The sequence below is a fragment of the Anolis carolinensis genome, chromosome 5 (genome assembly GCF_035594765.1).
Source record: "Anolis carolinensis isolate JA03-04 chromosome 5, rAnoCar3.1.pri, whole genome shotgun sequence".
In the NCBI taxonomy this organism is placed as follows: Eukaryota; Metazoa; Chordata; class Lepidosauria; order Squamata; family Dactyloidae; genus Anolis; species Anolis carolinensis.
Window position 1 is genome coordinate 18,613,335 of NC_085845.1, and position 21,864 is coordinate 18,635,198.

The 21,864-nt window shown below is 43.2% G+C and overlaps 1 protein-coding gene across 4 annotated transcripts in view; it reads left to right on the forward strand.

Annotated features, from left to right (window-relative positions):
• Positions 1-1,841: 1,841 nt before the first annotated feature.
• LOC100563151 (probable E3 ubiquitin-protein ligase HERC3) overlaps positions 1,842-21,864 on the forward strand; it is a 61,479-nt gene continuing 41,456 nt past the window's right edge. For 2 of the 4 annotated variants that reach the window (XM_008111037.3, XM_008111038.3), the window contains exons 1-2: positions 1,842-2,030; positions 16,751-16,877. In XM_008111037.3, coding sequence (XP_008109244.3) covers positions 16,752-16,877 — 126 coding nt within the window. In that variant the 5' untranslated portion in view covers positions 1,842-2,030; position 16,751. Of the gene's footprint in view, positions 2,031-16,750; positions 16,878-19,855; positions 20,012-21,864 lie in introns of those variants that run through there. The other 2 variants (XM_062981901.1, XM_008111039.3) reach the window with 2 other exon arrangements.

Consider the following 21,864-nt stretch of genomic DNA (forward strand, 5'->3'; position numbering starts at 1 on the left):
TGCATGTGGACCTTGTCTTTATTTGAGAAAAATCTATTACACAAAATAACATTAGTATTGCCTATGTGTGTTTCTATTTCTTAGAAAACTTCATATGTGTTTGTCTTTGTGTTGTGGGTCGATTTGTGACAACCTCATGAATTTCATAAGGTTTCCTTAGGCAAGGAATAACCCAAGATAGATTTGACACTACCTTTTCTGAAATATAGCCTATTGTACCTGGTGTTCATTGGCATTTCCCCATCCACTGACTCATCCAAGATGAGACAGGATCTGGTGCCTTTAGGGTATTTAAGCCCTTATAAATTCAACATTCACTTTCTGCATGGGCTCAGGTTAGATGCGGTAAGAATGTGCTTAATAGCATGCAAAGGGAGAACAATGTGAATAGCATATGCTTTTAAAGATGCTTCTGAAGATGCAGCCTTTGGGTGCTACACTATGAATTTTTAATGAATTTCTACACTACTTTAATTGCCATGGCTCAATGCTATGGAATTATGGTTTTACAATATTTTTTGCCTTCTTTGCCAAAGAGCTCTGATGCCTCATCAAACTACAACTCCCAGGATTTCCATAACATTGAGCCAACGCAGTTAAACTGACAGAGAAGGCTAAAACCCCCTGTACAACTCTTAACTCCAAAGATGCACTCCTTGTCTGCTGAGGCAAAAGCAAACTGCTGCAATCTTGTTGATAACTTCTGCTCTGTCCTAGTTTCATCTGTGAAATGTTGGTGGGTATGAGGTTGCCAATTTTATTTATTTATTTATTTATTTAAAGCATTTATATTCCGCCCTTCTCACCCCGAAGGGGACTCAGGGCGGATCACAGAACATATACACGGCAAGCATTCAATGCTGTTATACATACAGGACAGACAACAGATAAGAGGTATTATGCCGGCACTTTTTCAACTTCAGCATCCTGGAGGGTGTGCTCGATTCTGGTCACGGGAGTGCTGTCGCTCCACCCACTATGATGACGAGCCCTTGATCTCAAACTTTCCTCCTGCTCTTTGATCGGTGGCATTTCTGATACAGTAGAGTCTCACTTATCCAAGGTTCTGGATTATCCAAGCCATTTTTGTAGTCAATGTTTTCAATATATTGTGATATTTTGGTGCTAAATTCGTAAATACAGTAATTACAACACAACATTACTGCTTATTGAACTACTTTTTCTGTCAAATTTGTTGTATAACATGATGTTTTGGTGCTTAATTTGTAAAATCATAACCTAATTTGATGTTTAATAGGCTTTTTCTTAATCCCTCTTTATTATCCAAGATATTCGCTTATCCAAGCTTCTGCCGGCCCGTTTAGCTTGGATAAGTGAGACTCTACAGCATTTCCTTTTATGGTGCCGTAAAATACCTCTCCGCTTAAGTGGTGGCTAATTTCTCTACTCACAGCTCACAGCTGTTTTTGAACTGCTTAGGTGGACATTAAGCTGGGTTGAAGGTTCAGTACTCACCTCAACCCGGGCTTCGAACTGCCAACCTTTTGCTGCTGGTGATTAGCCAGCTGTGCTAAAGCCTGGTCCTAATTCTAGCTGAAATAAATCAATTGAATCTAGTGATGAATGCTAAACCAATTCTTATTTAAGAACCATTGATTCATTAGATTCTAAAAGGAAATAGCAATTAGATTTAAGACTAGAAAGCAATCCTATATTTTCTGGAAGACATGGCCACTGGAATGATGGGAAATGTAGTCTGTCACAATCGAAGGACACCAGATTTGAGGGCAGAAGGAAACTGCTGAATCAAAAGTAAAAGTTTTATGAGGTCACTAAATAGGCAGCAGCTAGTAAACTCATGCCTTTGTGAACTCATTGGCTGAGGTCTCCTTCATTCACTTGGGTCAGGATGAAACCTAGGTCTCTGTGAAGCTAATGGCTTGACCAACTGGGGAGAACATCTCTTTCAGAAGATCCCATGTCATCCTGACAACATGGAATAAGGATGAAATAATGCATCATCTCGTGTTCCAGCACAGAACGGCACAGGTTTAACAACACATCAAAAGGTGAGTTCTACTTCCTCTACTGTTCTTATTTTTAGAAATACGTTTTTTTTCAAGTTTCAAGTTCTAAATTTGTGGTTTACCCATTTTTATGGAGGTCCTGCATCCCTACAGTTTGTAAAAGTAGAGTGCCTACTATAGTTTCAATCTGAACTTTCCCATAGAAATAAGCCTTATTGAACCTAGTATTCATTGGAGTGTTTTCTAGATGGACCTTACTATTTCTCTGCTATATATCTGCCTTTCTTCATGAAGTCTTTCACACATTTGTCTTTTCTGGACACCTAGCCAGCAGGCTCCTAACTTGATTTATATGGAGTCTAGACACATTTATACCCTCTTTCCTCAATGATGAGCCAAGACAGCTCACATGTCTTTGTGGTCCCTTCTACACTGCTATATAATCCAGATTTTCAAAACAGATACTCCAGGCTATCTGCTTTGAACTGGATTATATGAGTCTATATTGCTAGATAATTCAGTTCAAAGCAGATAATCTGGATTTTATATAGCAGTATAGAAGGGGCCTGATACACCATTTCTTCACAAGAATCCTACAAGGTAGGTCCATCTGAATCCCCTTCTAAAGATAAAGGTAAAGGTTTTCCCCTGACATTAAGTCCAGTTGTGTCCAACTCTGGGGGTTGGTGCTCATCTCCATTTCAAAGCCGAAGAGCCAGCGTTGTCCATAGACTCCTCCAAGGTCATGTGGCCGGCATGACTGCATGGGGCGCTGTTACCTTCCCGCTGGAGCGGTACCTATTGATCTACTCACATTGGCATGTTTTTGAACTGCTAGGTTGGCAGAAGCTGGAGCTAACAGTGGGCGCTTGCGCTGCTCCCGGGGTTTGAACCTGGGACACTTCTACACTACCCTATATCCCAGGATCTGATCCCAGATTATCTGCTTATCCCAAATTATCTAGCAGTGTAGACTCATATAATCCGATTCAAAGCAGATAATTTGGGATCAGATCCTGGGATATAGGGCAATGTCGATCCAATCTGAGAGACATTGGGGGGAGGGGGGGAGGATTGTCCCAGTCATTTAATGTTTTGGTTCATCCAGTCCAACACACCAATAAAAACACTACAGTATGACTCCTGTATTCATGAAAAATATGTTCCAAGACTCTCATGTATACCTGAAACGATAGATAATAGTAAACCCTATATTTTGATTCTACTTGGGCTGGAAACATAGAATCACACAGGACTTACCAAAACATTTCCCAAAAAGCTGGTACAGTAGAGTCTCACTTATCCAACACTCGCTTATCCAACGTTCTGGATTATCCAACACATTTTTGTAATCAATGTTTTTAATACATCATGATATTTTGGTGCTAAATTCGTAAATACAGTAATTACTACATAGCATTACTGCATATTGAACTACTTTTTCTGTCAAATTTGTTTTCTAACATGATGCTTTGGTGCTTAATTTGTAAAATCATAACCTAATTTGATGTTTAATAGGCTCTTCCTTAATGCCTCCTTATTATCCAACATATTCACTTATCCAACATTCTGCCGGCCCGTTTATGTTGGATAAGTGAGACTCTACTGTATGTGTGTGTGTATGAAGTGTGGATATCAAATCTATTGACAAGGGGATTATGCTTTATTTTTGAAATGTATTCATTTATTTATATCCTGACCCATAAACCAGATCTTAGCCATAGTTTTGGATTATTACTATTATTTGTCTCGATGTGTGTTTCTATAATATATACACTCTGATTATGGCATTGTTTCCCAGATGCTCTCTCTTGCTTGCTTTCTGGGTATTGTCTCGTCTCTAGATATAGCTTTAACAGAGCAGGCAGGCCCATTGGTTTTGCTGCTAGCAGTGATGCATTTCTGAAAGTATGCAACCGTCAACACAGGGAAGTCTTGACATGTTATCTCTGGGTGTTTTTATGCTTTGTCATGACATGATGTCCTTGTTACCCGCAGGCATTAGCAATTGTTTGCTTTTTCTTAGCTTGTTTCATCTCTCTTTTATATTTCTTTGGTTGCAAATATTAAAGGGGCATTCCAGTGCCCTCATCTGTCACCACTTAAAATTGAGCCTCCTTGAGCAAAATAGTTGCAGTCTCTATACATAAAAGTCAAAGTATGTTTAATGTGTTGTCGAAGGCTTTCATGGCCGGAATTACTGGGTTGCTGTGAGTTTTCCGGGCTGTATGGCCATGTTCCAGAAGCATTCTCTCCTAACGTTTCAACCACATCTATGGCAGGCATCCTCAGAGGTTGTGAGATCTGTTGGGAACTAGGCAAGTGGGGTTTATATATCTGTGGAATGTCCAAGGTTGAAGAAAGAACTCTTGTCTGTTTGAGGCAAGTGTGGATGTTGTAATTGATCACCTTGATTAGCATAGAATAGCCTTGCAGCTTCAAAGCTTGGCTGCTTCCTGCCTGGGGGAATCCTTTGTTGGGAGGAATTCAAAAACAGGAATTCCAGACATGAAACAATCAAGGCCAGATAATCACTTTCCAACAAAGGATTTCCCCCAGGCAGGAAGCAGCCATACTTTGAAGCTGCAAGACTATACATCAGAAAGCAAATCTGCTACTCTCTTAACCTCCCATGTGGACTATGTTGGATTTTGGGTTTCCTGATAAAGAATGCTCAGCTTCTATATAGGCAAAATGCTATCATTCAACTTTAAGAAAAATAAGTGTATTATATCAATAAGTTTTCCAGTCAACTGAGGATAAACTTACTTTCATCACCGATGAAGTAGATCCTAGTCCACACACATACAAAGCTTATGCCATAATGCATCTGTTGGTCTTTAAGATGCCTCAAGACTCTGTTGTTTTTTTACTATCGGAGCTTAAATGATTATCAGTCTATTTGCAGGTTGAGATTTGTTTGCTTCTACTCAGATGTGATGCTGCTGGCACATGGAAGATAAGGCTTTCTGGGGAAACTTTATAGGCTAATAAAGCCTTCCTGTCTTAATCCCTGCTCTTGGAGCAAGTGCTGTTTCTTTGGATGCAAAGTGAAGAAGCAGAGAGTTTGTTTTCCCTAAACAGTTTTATTTCCCCCCCTTCACAACCATATCCACAGAAACAAATACTGTTATACTTGAATGCATAAACATACACACAATTGCCTTGTTCATCGGATTCAGACTTTTCTGTCATCATTATTTTCCAGGAGAGAGTTTCTATTATTCTGTCTCAGGTGAATCACCCACCAGCTTTCTTTTCTGCCTTAGGGATAGCTAGTTTAAATTCTGTTAGTGAGAGTAGAAGGAATTGCTCTCATTTTTTTTACTGGATGCAGCTCATTTTAAAGGGTTTTTAGGGAGGCAAAGGATGCTTTTTGCCCCTTGTACACTTCTATTCAAACCATATATGATCAGTAGCTACACTGCTCATACCTAATATAATATTGATGCTGCAGATGTTTATTTTGAACAGATGATGGAGTATTATAGGTAATTATACTCCCCCAATTATTTAATAGAACCATAGAGTTGGAAGAGACCCCCAGAGGTTATCCAGTCCAATCCCAATCTACCATGCAGGAACACCTCAATAAAAGCACTCCTGACAGATGGCCATCTAACCTCTGCTTAAAATCCTCAAGAGAGAAACACCCCACCATTCTCTGAGGGACATATTCCACTGTTACCATCAGGAAGTCCTTTCTAACATTTAGTTTTAATCTCTTTAGCTCAACAGACAAACACTCTCCAAGTATGTTTATTTGAAACACATAAGAGATAGGCTGCTTTGGAGTATTTATTTATATCCCGCTTTTCTCTAAAATTGAAAGTTTTTGCTGTTATTGTGTGCCTTTAAGTCATCCTTGACTTACAGCCAACCTATTATGGGTTTTCCTTGGCAAGATTTGTTGGAGAGGGTTTGTCTTTGTCCCCCTCTGAGGCTGAGAGTGTGACTTCCCCAAAGTTACCCAGTGGGTTTCCATGGCTGAGTGGGAATCTGAACCTTGGTAAACTAGTATTTTGGTCTGAAACTCAAATTCTTACAATAAGGGGAAGGTGCCCTACCCCGTTCCATGTGGAAAGACCAACCATCTTGAATCTTCCATCAACTCTTCTTCCACAACTTATTTAGAGGCTGGAAAACACTCACCTTTCACCATCTGCCGCTTGAGATAAGTACCTAATTTTCCCTGAATGTTGGACCAAATTCTAATTCCTTCCTTCTTTGCTTCCTTTCTTCCTGGAAAATAAGGAAGTGCCACCATGAGACACAGCTCAGTTGGCTTTTATAGAATTTCCAAGGACGTTTCACACCTCCCAAAATTATTTTTCCCAGGCTCTCTTCCTTTCCATTCCCTTTCATCCTCCCATGCTACCTTTGGTTAGATGCTTATCAAAACTGTTCAGGAAAGCACAGCTTCCCAGTTACAGTCATTCCATATATCTATATACCATCTGGGCCTTTTCCCTTCCTTTGAGGCATCAATTTTGTGTTCAGTCCATAAGACACTATTTTGTTTGAACTGTCTACATCTAAGACCTGCTTTTGTATGTGTGTGTGTGGGGGGGGGGGGGGGGTATTGTCTTGTGAGTTCCTTGGTTTGACATTCCAGACCTTCAACTGATGTCTCTTTTCATATATCTAAAGAAGTGATGGGCTGTTTCTCTTCTTTCAACTGCCATTTTTTTCTGTGTGTTTCTCGTGGCTTATTTATTTTATTTATTTATTTACAGTATTTATATTCTGCCCTTCTCACCCCAAAGAGGACTCAGGGCGGATCACATTATATACATATAGGGCAAACATTCAGTGCCCATATACACATAGAACCGAGACAGAGACAGAAGCAGAGGCAATTTAACCTTTCCTGAGGCGATGTTCAATTCTGGCCACAGGGGGGAGCAGCTGCTTCATCATCCACTGTGATGGCACTTTGTCGCGACCCAGGCTGCAGAGCACCAATAACCATACACAGAGGCCAGAATCTATCTAATATCTTTATTGTAGGAATATATAAAGTTAATAAAAACAAGTGTAGAAAATAGTCCAGAATTAGACCTTTCAGGAAAGGTCAGAATTAGTCCAAAAAAGCAATGTCCAATAAGAAATATTAAGGTCCAAAGTTGTAATCCAATAACCGAAACACTCACTTTGCCAAGCAAAGTGAGGGGAGATGACAAGGTCCTTTAGTCCATGAAACTTGAGCGAGGCTAGGAAATAACTTGACACTTGAAACAAGGCTTGAACGTGGAACAAGGTAACTAAGAACAAGAACAAGGTCCGTGGAATAACTTGATAAATCCGTGGAACAAGGCAAGGATTGATCCTGGGAAACAAGGCAAAGTCCGTAGATAAACAAAGGCTGGGAAGCAAGGCGAAGGCTGGATAGCTAGGCAAGGCTTGAGCAGGAGCGAGGCTTGAATCGGAGCGCGCTGTCCAGACACAACTCGCTCCGTAGGCTGACGAATTGACTCCGCGAAGTTACTACGCGGGTAAAACACCTAAATAGAGTCTAGCTTTCCCGCCGAAGCAGTTCTCTGGGAATCAGAACCGAAAGCTAACTCTGAGACCAGATGTGAGACTCCCCAAAGATTCTCACGAGAAGCAGTCTTAATTGGCCACATTCTTAGCTGCAATCCTCGCACTCCTGCGCGAAGCTGAATCCAAACTTCTCTGTTGTTTACAAAACTCCCGGCGCAAGAATACGGGAGAAGTAGGCTCTGGGCTTGTTTGACATACTTCTGGGAGACAACTTTCTTGCAGGTGCAAGGTTCCCAGATCTGCCTGGGAAAGATCTGGCTGAGAGGAATCCAGTTCAGACTGGGAAGGTAAAAAACCCAAGTTTTCATCTTCATCAGGAATTACAATGTCCTGAGCAGGACTACAAGGCCCATGGGTCATCACACTATCCCCCTCCTCAAGGCCCCTCCCAAACTGGGGCCCTCTCCCCGAGGCGCGAGGTCGTGGTTTGGTGGGATAGGTCTGATGAAAGCGACGGGTTAGATCAGGAGCATGGACTGTGGAGGCGTCTTCCCAAGAGCGTTCCTCAGGGCCAAAACCCACCCAGTCAATGAGATATTGTAGGCGGCGGCGGTGAAAGCGAGAATCCAAAATGTCCTCAACCTCGAACTCCTCCTCCCCATTCATCAAAACAGGAGGGGGGGCCGGTTGGTCTGTATCAGGTCGCACACCATCCGCCGGAAGGAGCAGGGAACGGTGAAACACTGGGTGAATGCGCATTGAACGCGGAAGTTGGAGTTTGAAAGTCACGGGGTTTAATTGCGCCACCACTGGATAGGGACCAATGAAACGGGCATCTAACTTCCGGCAAGGGCGGTGGGAGGGCAGAAAGCGAGTGGACAGGAAAACCCGATCTCCTACCTTGATTTCGGGGCCCGGCTGGCGATGTTTGTCAGCGTGGCGTTTATAGTCCTCCTTGGCTTGGTCCAGTTGCTGGAGCAAAAGTTGTTGCACCGCTGTGAGTTCCTGCAGCCAATCCTCTGCTGCGGGAACCTCTGAAGTTTCAATGACAGGGGGGAAGAAACGTGGATGGAAGCCGTAGTTTGCAAAGAACGGCGTTTCTTTTGTAGAAGCTTGAACTCCATTGTTGTAGGCAAACTCAGACAGTGGTAACAGAGAAGCCCAATTGTCCTGTTGATAGTTTACATAACAGCGAAGATACTGCTCCAAAGTGGCATTGGTGCGCTCCGTTTGCCCATCTGTTTGGGGATGATGAGCTGAAGATAAGCGAGAGTCTATGCCCAATAGTTTTTGTAGTGCCTTCCAAAAACGAGAGGTGAATTGAGATCCACGGTCTGTGACTAAACTCTTGGGCAATCCATGTAGTCTGAAAACATGTTGAAGAAATAGATCCGCAGTTTCCTTGGCCGTGGGGAGGCCTTCGCAGGGAATGAAATGGGCTAACTTGGTGAATAGGTCCACCACCACTAAGATCGTGGTGAATCCACAGGAAGGTGGTAGGTCAGTGATGAAATCCGCGGAAATTATTTCCCATGGGCGAGATGGGGTAGGAAGGGGGTGTAAAAGCCCTGAGGGCTTCTCCCTTCGTATCTTGGAGCGCTGGCATACTGGGCAGGTGTTGACATATTTTTCCACATCCTTGCGGATCTTGGGCCACCAAAAATCCCTTAGGATCAAATGCATAGTTTTAAATAGTCCGAAGTGTCCTGCTGGTTTGCAGTCATGACACAGACGAAGCGCTTTTTCCCTGCCCGGTCCGGGTGGGATATAAACATGATTTCTATAGCAGAGCAGCCCATCTTTAAGCGAAAAGGGGAAATGCAGACCTTGGCGAAGTTGGTCCTGCGCCCAGGCATCTGCTTGCTGACTAGCCCTGATTTCTTGAGCACAGATGGGTCCTGGAGTAGGGGAAGTTGAACCAATGGGAATGGATTTGGTGTTCCCCACCGTGAGCGTGGCAAAGTTCTCAGGTTGTAGCAGTTGGGATTCAAAGGTCTCCTTGCGTCCTGCAGCGTATTCCGGTTTACGTGACAGAGCGTCTGCTTGCTTGGTTTGGGCTGGGGTCACATAATGGATCTGGAAGTTGAAACGTTCAAAGAATAAAGCCCAACGTTGCTGCCTCTGATTTAGTTTGCGGGCAGTTCTTAGATGTTCTAGATTACGATGATCAGTGTGGACTTCAATGGGAAATTTGGCCCCTTCTAGCCAATGTCTCCAAGTTTCAAAGGCTGCCTTTATGGCCAGTAGTTCTTTTTCCCAAATGGTGTAATTCCTCTCTGGTGTGGTTAGTTGACGAGAATAAAAGGCACAGGGGTGGAGGTGATCTCCCACCGGTTGTAAGAGTACAGCCCCAATTGCCACATCAGAGGCGTCCGCTTGCACCACAAAAGGGGTTCCAGGATTTGGGTGCTGTAGAATTGGCTGGGAGGTGAATAGTTTCTTTAGTTGCTGGAACCCTTTCTCTGCTTGATCAGTCCAGCGGAAAGGCTGCTTTCCACGGATGCAGCTAGTGATGGGGTCGGACCAGCGGGCAAAATCTGGAATGAACTTGCGGTAGTAGTTCGCGAACCCCAAGAAACGCTGCACCTCTTTCTTGTTAGTTGGCGCCCGCCATTCCAATACTGCTGAAACTTTGGCTGGATCCATGGAAAGCCCTAGAGGCGAGATGCGGTAACCAAGGAAATCTACCTCTTGTAGATCAAAAGCGCATTTTTCCAGCTTGGCATAAAGTCCATGATCCCGCAATCGTTGTAACACCATTTTGACGTGGTTCTCATGTTCTGATTGTGATCTGGAAAACACCAAAAAATCGTCCAGGTAGATTATCAAGAACCTGTCTAGATAGTCCTGAAAAATGTCATTGACAAAATGCTGGAACGTTGCGGGGGCTCCGCATAAACCGAAATTCATAACTCGGGACTCAAATAATCCGAATTTGGTCTGGAAGGCGGTCTTCCACTCGTCCCCTTCCCTGATGCGAACTAAGTTGTAAGCCCCCCGAAGATCCAGCTTGGTGTAAACCTTGGCTCCTCGAAGCCGATCCAGTAGATCCGAGATTAAGGGCAGGGGATAGCTGTTCCGCTTGGTGATATTGTTCAATGCTCTGTAGTCCACCACCAAGCGTAGTTCCCCTGACTTCTTCTTCACAAACATCACTGGGGAGGCGGCTGGGGATTGAGAGGGTCTGATGAATCCCTTGCGAAGGTTTGTCTCTAGGAATTCCCTGAGAGCTTCTTGCTCTGGTTCAGTCAGGGAGTAGAGATGCCCTCGCGGGATCGGGGCCCCCTCCACCAAGTCAATGGCACAGTCATAAGGTCTATGTGGGGGTAATTTTTCGGCTTCTTTCTCATTGAATACATCCCAATACTCGGAGTACTTCTTTGGCAAGGTGATGATGGGCTCGGTGTCTGTGGCATGGCATACCTTGGCTACGAGGCAATGGTTTTGGCAGTACGGTGAAGCAAACTGCAGTTCTCTGTTGGACCAGGAGATGTTAGGGTCGTGGAGAGTCAGCCATGGAATTCCCAAAATCACAGGGAAATGGGGGACCTCGGTAACAAAGAAGGAAATCTCTTCCATATGTTCCCTTATCCACATCCTGGTGGGTTCCGACCACTGACTTACGGGGCCCGTCTTGAGGGGACGGCCGTCTATGGCTTGCACCACACGGGCATTCTTGAAATCATGATATTGTAATCCCAGAGAGTCGGCATACTCTCTATCGATGAAATTGTTGGTAGCTCCAGAGTCTATCATGGCGTGGATCATGACGGGTCCCCTTTTTGCTGACCATAATGTGACCACGAGAAGGAACAGGACCCCGGTTGGCGGCTCTTGGATGGATTTTTTGACCGGGTTGGCGAGCCTCTCTACACCCGGTCGTTGGCTTCCCCCGCCGGCTGTGTGCCAGTCGGCTCAGACGCCTTCGTCTCCGTGGAGGACGCCGCCGCAAGACGGGCGGCAGGCTTCCCTTTGGCTGGGCACTCTCTGGCGAAGTGGCCCCCGTTCCCGCAGTACCAGCAGAGGTTTAAGCGTTGACGACGGGCCTTCTCGGCGGCATCTAGTCTGGGACGCACATTGCCCAACTGCATCGGCACCTCCTCGCCTCCTCTGGGGTATGGGGTTGGCGGTGGGGGTCTCCACACCGGACGTGGCTGAACGCTGGCGGGAGCGGGGGGTTTTGCCCCGGCTCTACTGCCCTGGCCTCGAACCCACTGTTTCCTGTTGGCAATCATGACTTCAGCCCGTAAACATTGATCAATGAGTGCCTCGAGGGTCTGGGGAGGATCCACCTTGGAGATTTCTTCCAGCATTTCAATGTTGAGACCCTCCCGGAATTGTCCCCTGAGGGCTACATCGTTCCAGCCGGTGTTGTGGGCCAGCACTCGGAACTCGGCTATATACTGAGACATAGGTCTGTCTCCTTGGAAAAGGCGACGGAGTTTGTGACCGGCTGCCTCCAAATTGTCCTCGATTCCCCAAGTCTCCTTGAGGTGGTCCAAGAAGTGTTGCGCTGATCTTAGGTGTGGAGAGGCTTGGTCGAACAGAGCCGTCGCCCAGCTGGCCGCTGGCCCGTCTAGAAGACTGTAAACCCATGCCACTTTGATGTCTTCTTGGGGAAACTCGGCAGCACGGGCCTCCAGATAAGCTTGACATTGGCGACGGAAGACATGAACCTTAGAAGCTTCTCCAGTAAACTTGGTTGGCAACGCCATGGCCGGAAGACGAACACCACGTTCCTTCAAACCCCTTATTTCTCCATCCTGTGCATTGAGCTTATCACGGATTCGGTCCACCTCTTCCTTGTCGATGGTGTAGGTAATCGGCTGGCCGCTCGGCCCAGGTACGACTCCGGTAGACATTCTGGCCGAGGTTAATTGGTGCTTAGGGTGGCGGAGTCAAACTGTCGCGACCCAGGCTGCAGAGCACCAATAACCATACACAGAGGCCAGAATCTATCTAATATCTTTATTGTAGGAATATATAAAGTTAATAAAAACAAGTGTAGAAAATAGTCCAGAATTAGACCTTTCAGGAAAGGTCAGAATTAGTCCAAAAAAGCAATGTCCAATAAGAAATATTAAGGTCCAAAGTTGTAATCCAATAACCGAAACACTCACTTTGCCAAGCAAAGTGAGGGGAGATGACAAGGTCCTTTAGTCCATGAAACTTGAGCGAGGCTAGGAAATAACTTGACACTTGAAACAAGGCTTGAACGTGGAACAAGGTAACTAAGAACAAGAACAAGGTCCGTGGAATAACTTGATAAATCCGTGGAACAAGGCAAGGATTGATCCTGGGAAACAAGGCAAAGTCCGTAGATAAACAAAGGCTGGGAAGCAAGGCGAAGGCTGGATAGCTAGGCAAGGCTTGAGCAGGAGCGAGGCTTGAATCGGAGCGCGCTGTCCAGACACAACTCGCTCCGTAGGCTGACGAATTGACTCCGCGAAGTTACTACGCGGGTAAAACACCTAAATAGAGTCTAGCTTTCCCGCCGAAGCAGTTCTCTGGGAATCAGAACCGAAAGCTAACTCTGAGACCAGATGTGAGACTCCCCAAAGATTCTCACGAGAAGCAGTCTTAATTGGCCACATTCTTAGCTGCAATCCTCGCACTCCTGCGCGAAGCTGAATCCAAACTTCTCTGTTGTTTACAAAACTCCCGGCGCAAGAATACGGGAGAAGTAGGCTCTGGGCTTGTTTGACATACTTCTGGGAGACAACTTTCTTGCAGGTGCAAGGTTCCCAGATCTGCCTGGGAAAGATCTGGCTGAGAGGAATCCAGTTCAGACTGGGAAGGTAAAAAACCCAAGTTTTCATCTTCATCAGGAATTACAATGTCCTGAGCAGGACTACAAGGCCCATGGGTCATCACACACTTCCTCATTCCAACGTTGTAAATTAGTTAAATTTGCCTCCCCACTTTATAAGTGGTACCTTATTTCCTACTTGATAGATGCAACTATCTTTCCGGTTGATAGGTCAGCAACGAGCACGGGCTATTTTTTATTTTTTTTTAAATTGATGGTGCTCACCCCGCCGGGCTGGCCTCGAACTCATGACCTCATGGTCAGAGTGATTTTGCAGCAGGCCGCTCACCAGCCTGCGCCACAGCCCGGCTTAACACTAAGACTAAGGTAGATTTCCTTCTAACAGTAAGGAGTATGGCAGATTTCCTTCTAACACTAAAATGACTATCATCAATTGATTTCTAAGGCTATGTATTTAATCAAACCTATTCTTCATGCTATTGCTATTCATTAATCAAATGAAATCAGGCCCCTTGTCCCCTTCAGTATCATAAAAATTCCCACTTCTTAGCTGATCATGAAGATCTGCAGTTTGTACATTTGTGTACCTTCATTTTTGTTGTGATGCACCAATTGAGGAAGTTTAAACTTCTCTGCCCTGTGCTTCACGATGCTGATGAAGATCCAGACCACTCTGCATCCGATATGAATCCATAGTGGAGACCATGGGTGCATCTAGAGTGTAGAACTGATAGTTTGACACTACTTTAACTGCCATGTTTCAGTGCTAAGGAATCCTGGAAATTGTAGCTTGGTGAGGCACCAGCACTCTTTGGCAAAGAAGGCTAAAGGTCCTGTAAAATTACGACTCTTATAATTCTGTAGCATTGAGCCATGGCAGTTCAAGTGGAGTCAAATTGCATTAAATCTATGGTGTAGATGAACTCGGTCAGTGCCTCTTCCAGCTCAGAGAGCTGCGCTCCCCCATCTCCACATGATCCTTATCTTGCTGTGAGTCACGCCTGGCGCTTGCCAACAGGCATTCACCTCCGGTGGGTTCAAGAGTGCTTGCCTTCAACTCCTTTCTCTGTATCCAAAGGGTGTTTTTCTATTCGGATGACCTCATTCTTTGTCAGGCTCAATCTTGTATCTCTGGTGCTATTTTTGGAACAAGGGAAAGGACCATCAAAGGCTAGACTTCTGAGGAGCTGAAACATCGTCTCATATATGCTGCAATACAATGGATGCATCGAGAGAGACGACAGATGTGTCCTTGACTATGCTATGGTGTCCTGGAAGTTGTCGTTTGGTTCTGCACCAGCACTTTTTGGCAGAGAAGGCTTAAGACTTTGCCGAACTACAATTCTTATGATTACACATCATTGAGCCACAGCAATTAAAGAGGCGTCAGAATGCATTAATTCCACCCTGTAGAAGATGCACACCTAGTTAGTTCTTCTTTCTCGCTCTGTACTACAATATTGTTTAATTTTGAGTTAACTCTTTTTGGATGAGGTACTGTTTCTTATCTCAATTGCCTTTTTCCTGTTTTGCTATAATTTGTAAAATCATAACCTAATTTGATGTTTAATAGGCTTTTCCTTAATCCCTCCTTATTATCCAAGATATTCACTTATCCAAGCTTCTGCCGGCCCGTTTAGCTTGAATAAGTGAGACTCTACTGTATTTTGATTTCTGGCATATATTGCCTGATATACTTTGAGGAGGAAAGTAACATAACGAGAATTTAAGAATGCATTTTAAACCACCTGTAATAACATTTGTACGTCCGCTATGGAATCCTGGTAGTTATAGTTTGGTGAGGCACCAGCCTCAACTCTTTGGAAGAGAAGGCTGAAGACCTTGTAAAACTGCAACTCCCAGGATTCATAGCAGTGAGCCTTGTCAAACTGCATTATTTCTACAGTGTAGATGCAGCCTGAATGGATCTACTTGTAATACTGCCTTCCTCTTTCCCCAGCAATATAATTTTTCTATATTGTCTCATAATATATACAAAGGGAAAGGTTCAGGCTTGTTTTGCTCTAAGGGCTAATCTACACTATTGATTTAACACTGTTTGACACCACTTTAACTGCCACAGCTCAATTCTGTAGAATCCTGGAAGCTGTAGGTTTAAAAGGCCTTGAGCTTTCTCTACCCAAGGGAAAAATGCCCCAATAACAACCTAAATAAGTAACAATTTATAAGCCTACCATGACACCCAAAATCAGACACTTTGTGCAGATTACTTTGCCTAAAGTTAAATCCAACCCTTCATGAGTTCCAAGGAAATCAATAAATCCAAGTGGATTATTACCGCATTTACAATTTCATCAGCTGTTTTGCTTCATGTGGCACCAATGGGAAGCACTTCTGAGAATCCATTTGCGGATGAATCTGAATTATTGGAGAGCAGATGACATTAAGTCTACCTCCAGGACTCGAGCCAGCCTGCTATTTTGGCAAGCGATGCTCAAGCAGCATTTGCATTTCCAGCGCTTGCAAACCAAAGGAGTGTGCTGTATCGATCATAACGTGGATCCTGTTTTAAAATGGCTTTTAAAAATTGCATTCACTCCAATGGGATGCTCTGGGGACTCTAGCTTTCAGATGATATACACCTATCCACCTTCACAGCACACTCTGTATGAGTTGATATTCAGAGTAAAGGGAATTGTTGAGCTATGCTTACTTCATTTACGGTATATACTCGAGTATAAGCCTAGTTTTTCAGCCCTTTTTTGAGACTGAAAAAGCCCCCCGCAGCTTATACTCGGGTGAGGGTCCTGGTTGGCTTATATTTGGGTCAGCTTATACTTGAGAATATATGGTACATTTATTATTTTTCTCTATTATTATTGGTATCATTACATTTATTATTTTTCTCTATTATTGTTGCTACTATTATATTTATTTTACTCTATTTTATTGTTATTATTAATACATTTATTATTTCACTCTGATCTTATTATATTTATTAATTTACTCTATTTATTACTACATGTATTATTTTCCTGTATTATTATAATTATTTATTATTATTACATGTATTATTTTACTCTATTATTATTAAAAGGATACATAAGCACATTTACATTGAAGAAGATGAGAATACTGATTTAATCAGAGTTAGACTAGCTTATCTTAAATTAGAGCTTTATGTAAATATTCAAAAACATTTAACCTACTGATGCTTCAGTTAATGTAATTTTATTGGTATCTGTTTTTATTTCTGAAATTATATTCGGGTCGTCTTATACTCGATATATACGGTAATTATTTTCTAAATTTAAGTAGAGTTTAAATCACTTACTTTTTGGATTATCAATCCAAAATTCCAGAACAATAGAATCAGAAGCCATGCTGGTTGAAGAATTCTGGAATTTCCAGTCCAAAGGTGCATCACAATACACTTTAAATACCATGCCTCAATGCTATGGAATATTGAGAGTTTTAGTTTTCCAGTTAGCCTTTTCTGTTGAAGAGTGCTGGTGCCTCATCAAAATACAATCCTGTGATTCCACAGCATGGAGCCGTGGAAGGTAAAGTGGTGCCAAACTGCATTAAAGCTACGGTGTAGATGCAACCCGTGCTGCAGAAGAAGTCAAGGGCAAACCCTTTATGAACAAATCTTTGGGCGCAACTCTTCCACTGTAAGTTTAATTTAATGTTTTAATGTTTGCATATTTACATATTTGTGCATACAGTATTTGTATACAGTAGAGCAGGGGTCCTCAAACTTTTTAAGCAGAGGGCCGGTCCACAATCCTTCAGACTGTTGAGGGGCCGAATTATCATTTGAAAAAAAATACAAAGAAATTCCTATGCATACTGCACATGTCTTATTTGTAGTGCAACAACAACAATAAAGAAAGAATACAATATTTAAAAATGAAAACAATTTTAACCAACATAAACCTATTAGGATTTCAATGGAAAGTGTGGGCCTGCTACTGGCCAATGAGATAGTCAAGTTAATTAGGATTGTTGTTGTTGTTGTTGTTGTTGTTGTTGTTGTTGTGTGCCTTCAAGTCATGTCAGACTTTGGCCGAACCTAAGTCTAAAATTAATTATTTATTTTCTGCATTTATTTACTACATTTATATCCCACCCTTCTCATCCCGAAGGGGACTCAGAGAAGCTATATGTACATACAATATATTATATTATTAACATAACACAATATTAGCATTATATATTACTATATTGAACTATACCACTATACTATTATATAATATGTAATATATAACATATAATTAATATTATTATATGGTATTACTATTAGTATTATATTGTATAACATAAGATTATTATCAATATTATATGTATATACAATATATTATATTATTAAAACTGATATAAAATATTATATTATAAAACTGAGGGCGGGGGCCAGGTAGATGACCTTGGAGGGCCGCATCCGGCCCCCGGGCCTTAGTTTGGGGACCCCTGCAGTAGAGTCTCGCTTATCCAGCCTTCGCTTATCCAATGTTCAGTATAATCTAATGCAGTCTACCTTGTAGTAGTCAATGCTTTTGTAGTAAATGTTGTGATGTTTTGGTGCTAAATTCGTAAATACAGAAATTACTACATAATGTTACCGTGTATTGAACTACTTTTTCTGTCAATTTGTTGTAAAACATGATGTTTTGGTGCTTAATTTGTAAAACCATACTGTAATTTTATGTTTAATAGGCTTTTCCTTAATCCCTCCTTATTATCCAACATTTTCGCTTATCCAATGTTCTGCCGGCCTGTTTATGTTGGATAAGCGAGACTTTGCTGTATTTTGAATTATGTGGTTGTACTTTTTAATTGTAAGCCCCTTTGGGAAAGATAAAGCAGGGTATAAATAAACACTTAAATAATACTGTTTGACTGCCATGACACTATGCAATAGAATCATGGGAGTTGTAGTTGTGAGGCACCAGCACTCTTTGGCAGGGGTTTAAGACCTTGGAAGACTACAACTCCCTTGATTCCCATGGGAGTTAATGGTAGGTGAAACTGCATTACATTCTACAGTGAATGCATCCTTTAATTCCCATGGCTATAGGCTATGGACTCCTGGGAGATGTAGTTTGGGGAGGCATAAGCCCTCATTGGCAGAGAAAGCTCAAGACCTTGGAAAACTACAACTCCCAGGATTCCATAGCCTTGAGCTATGGCAATTAAAGGGTGCATCCACTGTAGAATTAATGTAGTTTCACCTACCATTAACTGCCATAGCTCAGTATTAGGAGTTGTAGTTTTCCAAGATCATAAACCCCTGCCAAAGAGTGTTGGTACCACACCAAACTACAGCTCTCAGGATTGCATTATATTATGTCGTGGTAGTCAAACAGAATTTTTAAAGTGGTTATTTGTTATGGAATCTTGAGAGTTGTAGTTTGGTGAGGCACCAGCACACTTTGGCAGGGGTTTAAGACCTTGGAAAACTACAACTCCAATGATTCCATAACACTTGGCCATGGGAGTTAATGGTAGGTGAAACTGCATGCATTCTACAATGGATGCACACACCCTTTAATTGCCATAGCTCAAGGCTATGGAATCCTGGAAGTTGTAGTTTGGTGAGGCACTATCACTCTTTGGCAAGAGATTAAGACCTTGGAAGACTACAACTCCCTTGATTCCCATGGGAGTTAATGGTAGGTGAAACTGCATTACATTCTACAGTGAATGCATCCTTTAATTCTCATGGCTATAGGCTATGGAATCCTGGGAGTTGTAGTTTGGTGAGGCACTATCACTCTTTGGCAAGAGTTTAAGACGTTGGAAGACTACAACTCCCATGATTCCAATGGGAGTTAACCCTATGTGAAACTGCATTAATTCTAGAGTGGATGCACCCTTTAATTGCCATGGCTCAAGGCTATAGAATCCTGGGAGTAGTTTCACCTACCATTAACTGCCATAGCTCAGTATTAGGAGTTGTAGTTTTCCAAGATCTTAAACCCCTGCCAAAGAGTGTTGGTGCCACACCAAACTACAGCTCCCAGGATTGCATTACATCACGCCGTGGCAGTCAAACAGAATTTTTAAAATGGTTATTTGTTATGGAATCTTGAGAGTTGTAGTTTTGGTGTGACACCAGCACACTTTGGCAGGGGTTTAAGACCTTGGAAGACTACAACTCCCTTGATTCCCATGGGAATTAATGCCATGGCTCAAGGCTATGGAATCGTGGGAGTTGTAGTTTGGTGAGGCACAAGGATTCTTTGGCAGGGGTTTAAGACCTTGGAAAACTTCAACTCTCATGATTCCCATGACAGGTGAAACTGTATTAATTCTACAGTGGATGCAGCCTTTAATTGCCATGACTCAAGGCTATGGAATCCTGGGAGTTGTAGTTTTCCAAAGTCTTGAGCCTTCTCATGCCTCTCCAAACTGCATCTCCCATGAAGTGGTGTCAAGCTGCATTCTTTCTAGTGTCGATGCACCCTTTTCACTGCTGTGGCTCAAAGCTATAAAGAGCAACCCAACCAATCCTCTGAAACAGCGCTTTGGTGCCTCAAGGGTTAACAATCGGTCTGCCCACTGCTAGCCCCGCCCCTGCTTCAACTCCCTCTCCGATTGGTGGCTGCGGGAAGCCCCTCGGGCTCCCATTGGTGGAGGCGGTAGGACGCGTCAATCACCCAAGCAGGGCTCGGTTTGTCTTGCTGGAGGAAGGCAAACTTCCCTGGGATTGGGGCTCTGGGAGAAATAACTCGCGCCAGAGGTGCGAACCACATCTGGAAAAAAAAGCCCTTTTTTGCAGCCGAGGGAGCCACATCATCATAAGCAGGTGAGGGATATTTGGGTTGGGGGAGAGGGGGTACTGCGCCTTTAAGAGATTCCCAACCATTGGTAGGAGGAAGGGGACCCACTAGGTTCATCACTCTGGCTTTCAGACCCATTTGCATGGAGGGAATCAGGATGCAGTTTGACACCATTTTAAATGTCATTGCTCATGGCTTATGGGATCATGGGAGTTGTAGTTTTGCAAGATCTTCGGCCTTCTCTGCCATAGAAGTCTGGGGAACCACAAAACTGCAATTCCCAAGATATCATAGCACTAAAAAAATGCATGTGTTGCACAGTATAAATCAGGCATGGGCAAACTTTGGCCCTCCAGGTGTTTTGAACTACAACTCCCACAATTCCTAACAGCCGGTAGGCTGTTAGGAATTGTGGGAGTTGTAGTCCAAAACACCTGGAGGGCCCAAGTTTGCCCATGCCTGGTGATGTGCCTTAACTTGGGGTGCAGCTGTCTACACTATAATTAACACATTTTGACTCCCTTGGCTCAGTGCTGTGGAGTAATGGGATTTTGTAGTTTTGTGAGGGGCGCTATTACGTAGAGAAGGGAAAAGACCTTGTGAAACTACAACTCCCAGGACTCCAGTGCAGTTAAAGTGGTGCCAAACTTGCATTCGTTCTACAGTGGAGAGGTAATCTCTGCTCAGTGTGTTGTCAACTCACTGGGTTGCTGTGAGTTTCCCGGGCTGCATGGCCATGTTCCAGAAGCATTCTCTCCTGATGTTTCACCCACATCTGTGGCAGAGGTTGTGAGGTCTGTTGGAAACTAGGCCGTAGCAGAGCACTTGATGAACCAACCTGGACACAGTATATTCTTTGAGGACACAGAAATGCTGGACCACTCTAGCAACCATCATGTCAGACTACACAGAGAAGATACTGAAATCCACAAATATGTGGACAATTTCAACAGAAAAGAGGAAACCATGAAAATGAACAAAATCTGGCTACCGATATTTTAAAAAACTCTAAAAGCAGGGCACAAAATAAAGAGCAACACTCTGAAAACGGGAATTTCAGGCATGAAACAATCAGGGCCAGATAACACCTCCCAACAAAGGATTCCCCCAGGCAGGAAGCAGCCTGGCTTTGAAGCTGCAAGGCTTTTCAGTGCTAACCAAGGTGATTAGTTGCAACATTCATACTTGCCTCCAACAGGCAAGAGTTCTTTCTCCCACCCTGGACATTCCAGAGATATATAAAACCTTCTTACCTAGTTTCCAACATACCTCACAACCTCAGAGGATGCTTGACATAGATGTGAGTCAGGAGGGAATGCTTCTGGAACATGGCCATACAGCCCGGAAAACTCTCAGCAACCTAGTGGTTCCGGCCATGAAAGCTTTTGATAACACATTTTCTGAATTTGTTCTGCAGATCTCTTTAATTAACAGGCAAAATAAGACCTGCGAGTTGAGGGTTTCATTTTGGCCCTTTCACTTTCTCTTTTAGAAGAACCTGGTTTTTAAACTCTGCAATCCTGGAGCTATAGGGCTTTCCCCTGAGCCAATTTCTATGGGGATTGTGTTGTCGAAGGTTTTCATGGCCAGAAGCATTGGGTTATTGTGAGTTTTCTAGAGGGTTGTGTGCTGTCCAATTCTGAAACATGGAAGGGATGCTGGGTTTGAATACTGATATCTGTGGATGCCCAAGTCCCATAATTTAAAATGACATTGCAAAATGCTGCCTGTTCTATAAAAAAGGGTAAATAAAAGGTTTGTTTTTGGGGATTTTTGGAAAATATTTTCAAGCTGTGTATGATGGAATCCAATAATATAGTATCTGTGGATACAGAGGGCCAACTGTACTTGAAAGCTCTTTCTATACCAGTGGTTCTCA